General features: G+C 40.0%; 1 protein-coding gene across 4 annotated transcripts; it reads left to right on the top strand.

Moving 5' to 3' along the window:
* The first annotated feature begins 2,643 nt into the window (after positions 1-2,643).
* Positions 2,644-9,135, top strand: PIGH (phosphatidylinositol glycan anchor biosynthesis class H). Of its 4 annotated transcripts, none has more exons than XM_052646935.1 (4): positions 2,644-2,845; positions 5,972-6,181; positions 6,634-6,714; positions 8,479-9,135. In XM_052646935.1, the coding sequence occupies exons 1-4, from the start codon at positions 2,666-2,668 to the stop codon at positions 8,569-8,571; spliced, it is 564 nt and encodes a 187-aa protein (XP_052502895.1). In that variant the 5' UTR covers positions 2,644-2,665; the 3' UTR covers positions 8,572-9,135. The 4 variants fall into 4 exon arrangements, with proteins under 4 accessions (XP_052502895.1, XP_052502892.1, XP_052502894.1 ...); XM_052646932.1 differs by having other exon boundaries at positions 8,220-9,135; XM_052646934.1 differs by having other exon boundaries at positions 6,631-6,714.
* Positions 9,136-9,836: the final 701 nt, after the last annotated feature.

Here is a 9,836-nt window from a genome sequence, read left to right as displayed (position 1 = left end):
CTGCAAAAAGATATCATTAATAAAATTCCATGGAGAAACTTGCTAATTGCTAAGTTTGAATTCTTTTCGTCAGCCCACCCTTCCTTGCTGTTATATCCCATCGACCTTTAAAAAATTTTTAATATTTATTTAGTTTTATTTATTTATTTGGCTGCACCAGAACTTAGTTATGGCATATAAATTCTTAGTTGGGAAATGTGGGTTCTGGATCCCTGACCAAGGATTGAACCTGGACCCTCTGCATTCAGAGCACAGTCTCAACCTCTGGACCACCAGGGAAGTCCCCTCCACCGAACTTTTAAGGCTGATGAATACTTTGAAGTCCAACATTGAGAGCTAAAAAAAAAAAAAAAATCACTCGTTGCTGTCTTTAGGGATATGGTCGTGAGGTCTTGTCACTTCATATCCCAGGCAGCATCTAAGCAAATGGCAAATATATAGATTTCAATTTCTACTGTAGATAAGCAAATTAAGATGCTGATCTGATAGAGCAAAGTGATTATAAAGATTGTGGAATTACATTATCATACTATTTGTCCCTAGAATTTAATATTTAATATAATAATTTAATATTCAAAAAATTAAGTACTTTGAATACATTTAGGTGTCTTTTTTCTATGACTCTAGAGTGGTGAAACTTCTGAGCCTGCACAGGTTCTTCACTATTTTTGTTATCACAGATACTTTGGAAATCTAATAAACCTAATGGACCCCTTATCACAATAATGTTTGTAAATGAATACATAGGATTTCAAACAAAAGTGAATGAAAATAGTTATCAGAATATTCTAAAAAATGTCTTATGGTAATATGTGTCTCTATTGACACATTAAATAAGGAGATCTAGTAGTTGGTCTAATAATTACTGCAGAAATTTTCAAGTAATGAGTGGAAATGACATTTTGAGATTATTATGAGATGAAAATATCTGTGGTTTCTATCAGTGATAAAAATCACAAGTATTGCTAATACTAATTGGTTTGTTGCCTACTTAATAATCAAAAGAAATGTTAAATTTCAATTAGAAGTTAATGAAACTAAAGATAAAACTCTGATTTTATCTATGGTGTGCAAGTTAAGAACTCCAGGACTAGTGGGTTCCCCAAAACATCGACGGTGTTTATCTCTGAGTAGTAGAAATATGGATGTTTTAAATTTTTCTTATTTTTCATAACCATGTATGGTAACGATTTTTTAAAAAATTTATTTGACTAAGCTGGGTCTTAGTTGTACACGTGCATAATCTTCAATCTTTGTTGCGGCATGCAGGATCTTTAGTTGTGGCATGTGGGATCTAGTTCCCTGACCAGGGATCGAAGCCAGGCCCTCTGCTTTGGGAGCACAGAGTCAGCCACTAGACTACCAGGGAAGTCCCTCTTCTTTTCTATATTGTTCAAATTTTCCATAATAAGCAAACATCACTTTTACCATTATAAAAGACATCACATGATATTTACAAAAACGAAAGGGGTGTACTGCTTGGTAAGATTCAGTATACAGAAATAAAGTTGGAAAAACAAAATAATGCTCGAAGAAAACAAAATCCTGGATGAAGATGGAGAAACCGAACCTGACTTTCATCAGGGCACAAGCTGATGAGACCTTTGTACCACTCATTTTTATATACAAATTCTTTAATACACGATGCTGCCTCAGGGCTGAAGCACCATAATTCTCTTAACGGGCCACACAGGCACTCTTGGGCCACATTCCAAATAAAAAAGAAAAGGGAATCCCACAAGTCTCTATTACTCATGAGTTTAATAATTTTATTTATCCATACCTTCTGCATCCTCCACTCTTGCTAACCCTTCCAGCCAGGACTTGTCTGCCTACTCAGTGCTCCACTTAGTGGTCTGGGAGAGAAAACTAGGCAATGAAATCCAGACTCCGTACCAGGCCCTACAAGACTCTTCTGGATCTGACCCCTACCTACTTCCCTAACTTCCAACTGCATTTCCCTCGCATTCGCCTCTCTGACCTGATTCCTCCAACAGCCAATCCTGTTTCATCCTCGGGGGCTTTGTCTTTTCTGGCCCTCCTTTCTGGCAAATTCTTCCTCCAGAGTTCCCAGAGACCAGTCCAGTTCCATATCCTTGCAGCTCTGGTATATTTTCTCTGAGACCTTCCTGACTCCCCAAGCCACCCCTGCAGGTCATATTACTGCAACACTCCCTGCAATTATTTCTATATTGTTTCTCAATAGGATGGAAGCTGCTTGAAGCCAAGGACCTTGTCGATCCTGTTCACCTCTGTACCTTCAGCACTTAAAACGGCCTGGCACCGGAATGAATGAATAAATGAGTGTTATGAACGAATACCTGCTGACTGCCTCCTGGGGGCGTACTCTAGCTTGGAAATAAAAATCAGTTTGTCGAGCGGAAAACACGTCAGTAGCGGTTTTCATCTGTCTGCTCAGGCATTGGCACCCCCTACGAATCTCGGTGGTTATATACGCTTAGAATTCCGGCCGCGCAAGACGTGAAAACAACCCCTCAAGAGCCTTCGCCACTCAAGAGTCCGCGCCGAACTGCGGCTGCGCGCCGCCAGCGGAGGGGCGTGGCCAACTGCGCGGTGGGGAAGTGAGTCCAGAGCCAGCGAGAGGACGCTGGAGGGCGCGCTAGAGCGGCGCGGCAAGGCCGGGCCTGGGGCGGGCGAGCCGGCCATGGAGGACGAGCGAAGCTTCTCAGATATCTGCGGCGGCCGCCTGGCCTTGCACCGCCGATACTACTCCCCTTACTGCCTAGAGTTCTGCCTCAGCTGCCCTCGGATCTCTTTGCGCTCGCTCACCGCTGTCACCTGCACCGTGTGGCTGGCCGCCTACGGACTCTTCACACTCTGTGAGGTAAGGCCGGCCTCGGAGTCGGGGCTTGGGTTTGGAAGGATTTTGGGGTCTTAGGCTCGAGCCCAGAGCTCTCGTCGGACCCTCCTACAGTCGTGCGGCCTGGAGGGCAGGAACTCTCTGGTTCTGGGGACGCCATTCCGCTGCTGGACAGCTCTCTTCCTTTCTTAACGTTGAGTGAACTTTGCGCTCTTGTACTTTATTCCCGCTCCCGGGTCGCTGCTCTCATCCTGGTATATCCTACTTAACCCTCATCAATGTCCAGGGCTAAGTAACCTTATCTTCCTTTAAACTCCACTGCAGCACTTCTTAAGGGCTCTGTGTACCAGAGTTTCTATTTTTCCTCCTATTCAAAACTATTAATCAGAGTAATGACTCTCAGCTTGTATAAGAAGAAATCTGTTGGAGAAATTCATTAAAACATGTGGCTTTACTTCAATCCAAACCAATATTGGATTGTTAGAATTTCAGAAAGAAAAATTAAGTATAAAAAATGCAGGGATAATAAAGTTTTGGGCAGTGAATACTTTATAGGAAAGCTGATATGGGTCAGACCCCCTAAGTAAGCCAATGAACTTACCTACAAAATAGAAACGGACTCACAAACTTAGAAAACAAACTTATGGTTACCATAGGGGAAAGAAGGGAGGAGGGATAAATTGGAAGTTTGGGATTGATATATACACACTACTATATTTAAAATAGGCAACTAACAAGGACCTACTGTATAGCACAGGGAACTCTACTTAATATTTTGTAATAACCTCAATAGGAAAAGAATTTCAAAATGTGAAGATATATGAATATGTATAACTGAATCACTCTGCTCTACACCTGAAACTAACACATTATAAATCAACTATACTCCAAAATAAAATAAAAAATTTAAAAATATTAAAATCCCCTAAGTATATACTTGTTCTTCATTCCTTCTTTCCTCCCAGTTTTTTAATTCACAGTTCTATTAGAATTCTAGGTTTTTACCTTACTTGTTCCAACCTGGAATGTTCTTCCCCCTTCCTTTTTTCAGCTAAGTATATCTGTCAATAATCACCACCTCCTCAGCACAAGTTAAATCTTGCTTCCTTAGAAATCTTCATAGGATATTCCTGTGCGCTTTAATCTCTCTCTTTCTTGCTTTTTCTCTTTGTCTGTTAATCCTGTCTTAGTCACTTCTATATCATAGTATTCTCCAGAAACATTTTATATATTTTAATCTTGCTTCTAATAAATCTGTAAGGGCCAGAACATAAGTTTATCTCTTTCCATTCTTCCATAATGCTTATTCAGTTCACATTATGTACAAGACACTGTACTAGGTACTAGACATTTAATTAACTCAAAGTAGGTATTTCTGGGCCCATCAAAGACCCAGCACATAGATTTCTCCATCCTCCATTTGTTCATTAACAAATAATTATCTAGTACAGAGGTCAGCAAACTCTTTCTTAAAAAGGCCAAACAGTAAATATTTTAGGCTTTGCAGGTTTCTGTCTCAGATTCTTCTGTTTCATTTTCTTTATCAACTCTCCAAAAAATGTAAAAAAAAAAAACAAAACCAGTTTTAGCTTAATGTGGACCAGACAAAAGCAGATCACACGCCCAAATAGTTTCTAGACTTCTTATCTAACTCTTAACTATGTGTTATTTAGAAAGAAGTAGAAAGGTACTTTGAAGGAAAACCAGAGCTGGTCAGTAGTTAAAGCAGTAAAAACAGATTTCATTCAGAAACTATTGCAATGGGAGAAAAGAGACCTCAGTATTGAAGGCTGGGTTCAATTCTGAATACATCAGGGACCAGTAGAAATCTATAGCCAAAGAGCAGGGTCAGTGGTCAATGGATGCAAAATTACTAAAAGGAAACATGAGGAGTAAATGGGGGATTCTGGCTAAATTGATTCAACAGGATTCTTGCTGAAGGCAGGCCAGGGTGATCAGATAACCAAGGTGAGCGTCTTCTCTAAACTCACGTAGCAAGAGTCTTGCTACAACTTGGCCAGCAAGGCCTGCATTGTTCAACAAGAGTCTGACTAGAGTTAGGTCAGAGAGGGTATCTTGTCAGTAACAAAGATTAGTAGAACACCTCCTGCCCTCAAGGAATGACAGCCATAAATTAGTGAATCTCTTGTGATTCTAGGTCATCAATGATTTTTTTTTCCTGTGCCATCCTTCTAAATAGCTTTTTGGGGAAAAAAAAAAGGAAAACAAACATACCTCGATAGAAAAACACACGTCAACTTCAGAAATGTTAAAAGGTTGTAAATGTTAAAAGGCTCTTAGAATCAAAGAAATAAATACCATTTCGGGGACCCTTAACACTGTTCTTAGTCATTTCAGCTAGTCAGTCAGCCTTAACATATCAGTCAGTCATAACCCAAAACAACCAAAAGGGCCCTGAATAGGAAGATCTTTATTATTTAACAAAACCAGAAGTCAAGATGAAGAAGGACTCTACAGGGCATAAGAGGCTCGGTTGATATTAGTTTTTTCATCTTACCAATCTACCCTTTACCTGCCCTCAGCCCAGCTTCCACACAGTTTTGGCAGAGGCCTTGTTCTGGGCATCAAAACTTCAGGATGAAGGGGCCTTCTCTTCCTTAGATCTCTTTCTTGAGATGGACTTAGTTTTCTAGAAAGCTCTCCAGCAGACTTCCCCTCATATGTCATTGGCTAGAGTTGTGTCATTGGTCCATTTCTGAACCAGTCATTGGCAAGAGTATTAGGAAGCTGTTGAGTATTATCTGCTGCACTGTGCTAAGCATTTTATTATTTATTACTGTTTAGTCTGAGATTTTGCTACATACTTTACTGATGAAAGGTGAGAAGAAAAAAATCTGAGTCCTTAAGTTGCAATTTTGGAAGAAAAATCTGGGAGAGCAGTGTGATGGGTATCCTGCTGAGGGAGGCTCTCCTCCCCAGACGGGTCCATTTGTTGTCTGGATGTATCTTATCATGTGCTTTCCTAGCTCCGCAGAGCCCAGATAAAAGTAGCCTCCTCTTCCTTCACGCACGTTCTTCCTATCCATTCACGGAGAACAAAGGTTTTTTTCACATTGTCTGGAGTTGACTTGTTAACCAGCAGAGAAACACTTGATAATCTTAACCGCCTGTGTCTGGCTCTCTCTTCAGAACAGCATGATCCTCTCTGCTGCCATCTTCATCACTCTCTTAGGCCTGCTTGGTTACCTCCATTTTGTAAAGATTGATCATGAGACTCTGTTAATCATTGATTCCCTGGGCATCCAGATGACCTCATCCTATGCCTCAGGCAAAGAAAGCACCACCTTCATTGAGATGGGCAAGGTGAAGGATGTCATCATTAATGAGGCTATTTACATGGTAAGTATTTACATCAGTAAATGTTAACAGGCCTCCCTAGAGGAGGCAGCCCATGGGGTGTGTCTGGATCTAAACTGAGTCTTAATACCGCAAGTAACTGATGTCACGGAATGAAACTTAAGGGCTCTGTGTACTAGTACTTAGAGTGTTTTCTTTTTGGCTGGCATGTCTTTAAACCATAAAAGTAAACTTGTATTGAAAACATACGCCCTTTATTCTTAAAGAGATGCAGTAGGTTTTCATGGGTAGGGACTTAGCATTTCAACTTTATTTTCTAGCCCAGCTTCAGAATCATCTCTGGTTCTTGTTGTTTTGTCTTTTTTCCTCTAAAGAATGAGAATATACCCCTCTCTCAGTTCAGAAGCTATCAAGTGTTATTTATGAAAAGTTTTGAGAAAGAAAACTGAGTTTCACCTAGATCTCTCCTATTTGGTTTATTTTTCTTACAGCAGAAGGTGATTTACTACCTCTGCATTTTACTGAAGGATCCAGTGGAACCACATGGAATATCCCAAGTAGTACCCATCTTCCAGGTGAGCACAGAAGACTTTTCTTAAGTTTTTTCTCCAGAGAAGTCCTTTACCTTACTCCTTCTCTCCCCAGATCCACTGCTGCTTCGGTTCAGTAGGAATGTAATCTTCTATTGTCAAGAATATTTGAGGATTCCTGAGGGCTATTTTCACTAAGAATTAGAATGTTATTTCAGAAATTCCTTTCTGAGGCAGATAAAGCTTTCAGGAATATTAGGAACCTATACAGATTTTAGAGCTAGTAATACATACATAGCAGCTTCTGCATACGCATCACCGTTCACCTGCTTCGACTCTGGCAGTCTGCCACTGTGTGGTTTTTGTTGTTTAGTCACTAAGTCGTGTCCAACTCTTTGAGACCCCATGGACTATAGCCCCCTAGGCTCCTCTGTCCATGGGATTACCCAGGCAAAGATACTGGAGTGGGTTGCCTATTTCCTTCTCCAGGGGATCTTCCCGACCCAGGGATGGAACCTGGATCTCCTGCATTGGCAGGATTCTTTACCACTGAGTCGCCAGGGAAGCCCGATATATGATTTTACATAAATGTTACTGATCTATACAGACTGCTATACACTATTTTGGCGTCTTCCTTTTTTTTTTTCAGCTAACTCTTTTTTTTTTAATTGAAGGATAATTGTTTTACAATGTTGTAATTGGTTTCTGCCATAGAACAATGTGAATCAGCCATAATTGCTTTTTTAATATATATTTTTTCATGTATCTACAAAAGCCATTATACTTATTATTCTAAATAATTATATCATATCACTTTATTTAGCCACATCATTTGCTAGCTTTTAAAACCACATCCAGATTATTTTTTGGTTTGCTCTTATAAAAAACACTTATACAAACATAATTAGTCAATTATTTTATAGGTATGTAAATTATGTATGCAGTTAATTCTGCCTCACTGCCTTTTTCACAAAGGATTTAAGGCAGCTAAGCTAAAATTCTTTTGAATTTATCTAAAAATTGTATTAAAGCGTATGAATACTTTCATAGATTTTAATATAATAGTGTTTGAGATTTGGCTCTAGAGATTAGACAACTTTACCGTACTTTTGGGAATTTGTGCTTGTTTTTATGTAGTCTTGCCTAACAGCAGTTTAAGCTATTTTTTAGTTTAGTATACAGTTAAAGGAATTTAGTTACTAAATTTGTATCTCTTTAAATAACAGACTTTTATATTTCCTTGTAAGTATTACCTATCAGTATTTTCTCTTGTTTTAAACTATCCATCTCCTCTATTAGTCAAGCAGATACTACATATTGATTATGCATTGTAAGAATTTATTTTAGGTAGCCAACTTTTATTAAATATGCGTTCCACATACATTTTTCTCATTCTGTGGCTTTTCTTTTGATTGTATTATATTTCATTATACAAAATAATTTGCAATATTTACATATCAAAGTGCCCTTCTTGTCTCTGAGAGCTGCTTCACAGCTTGTGACACTTCCCAAGAGGTTCTGTCCTTGTTACTCCCCTTTCTTGCTCTTAGGCGGATATCATGAAATTTAGACAGATTAAAAACTGTCTTTTGAGCGCTTCCCACAGTTCACAGGCTGGGCTGTGGGCCTCGTTAGGGATCACTCCCAGCAAAGTCCTGTGAGGCCTGAACTTGCACCTCTCCAAGCCCACACCTGTGCCGTTCAGCCCCCCCGGGTTGTGGGGGAGAGAGCAAGGTTGCACGTGGACGCAGCACCGCTGATCCGTCTCTTATTCACCTTGACTCTGCATCTCTCCCCTCTGGAATTCAGAGTGCCAAGCCCCGGCTGGACTGCTTGATTGAAGTGTACAGGAGCTGCCAGGAGATCCTGGCACACCAGAAAGCCACATCAGCGAGCCCATGAGTCCCAGCGTTCAGAAAGCCAGTATTGTCTACCAGGGATTGTCTACCAGAGACTCCTAAGCCACAGTGGCTGGCTTATTTTCTGTATTTTAAACCTTCAGGTGGACATAGTCTGAGAAACCAGTATGGATATGGTGGATCTCAGAGCCCTAGAGAAGGTGACTGAAAACCTAACTTATTGTGTGATATTGAGCAAAGTATTAATGTATATTTTAGTGTTCCTCTTGTACGGTTTTATTTATTTTACCAATTGAGGGGAGACCTTGAAACTCTATGTTAGGAGTAATGTTGACTAAGCGCACTTTGTGAGCACACTCGGGCTTACTTTTTGTTGGAATTTATAGAAAATGGGAAATGGACATCAGCTCTTTTGATAAAGATAACTTGTACAACTGTGCATTGTCCCTGTATAAAAGTTAAGAAAGAAAAAAAGCAAGCCCTTCGGGGACTGGTTAGTAGGAAGCAATGTCCTAGAAAAGACTAGTCTCTCTCCACCTAGCTCCTGTGTTCCATACAGGGTTACTTTATGATGATTCTCTTAATAAACAGATATTCTTCCAAAACATACACCACTGCTTGGTTCAGACAGCTGCTTTTTATTGACAAACATGATCGTGGCATTTCAGTCAAGGGTGTCAAGTACATTAATACTCTTGTTCCTCAGCATTGTCTATGACTCCAGAAACTTCTTTTGCCAAGAGGGATGAAACAAAAAGCCAGACAGAAATTTGACTTTGGTTCCCAGACATGTTGAAGAAGGATAAACATACATACTATAGAAGCCTTTGTTTATAAGGGTGTTTCTTTTGCATAAAATCAACAAACTAGGGAGGATTCCTGAAGGGCTGGGAAGAAGCCAGGGCAGGGAAAGCAGCTTGACCCTCTAAACTCAGTAGGAACACAGCTCCGTTCCTGCTTACTTTTTCTTTGGGATTTTTTATTTTAACTCCTGACATCAGCTCTTTTGAAAAAAAATAATTGTTCCAACTGTGCAGTGTCCCTGTATAAAAGTTAAGAAAGAAAAAAAGCAAGTCCTTCAGGGACTGGTTAGTAGGAAGCAATGTCCTACAAAAGTCTAGTCTCTGTCCACCTAGCTCCTGTGTTCCGTACAGGGTAGTTCTGTACAGGGTCCCGTAGATGATAATATCTTTATTTGCCTTAGAGATACTCAAGATACTACAAAACCAGAGCTGTAACTTCTGCCTTTTACACCAGCCCTGGAAGGGTTATTCAGGAGCCTGTGGGACATGTGACATGTGACTTGTT

This window comes from Budorcas taxicolor, chromosome 10, assembly GCF_023091745.1.
Source record: "Budorcas taxicolor isolate Tak-1 chromosome 10, Takin1.1, whole genome shotgun sequence".
NCBI classification, from domain to species: Eukaryota; Metazoa; Chordata; class Mammalia; order Artiodactyla; family Bovidae; genus Budorcas; species Budorcas taxicolor.
The sequence above is the reverse complement of the archived record's forward strand: the minus strand, read 5'-3'. Positions and strand labels throughout refer to the sequence as shown.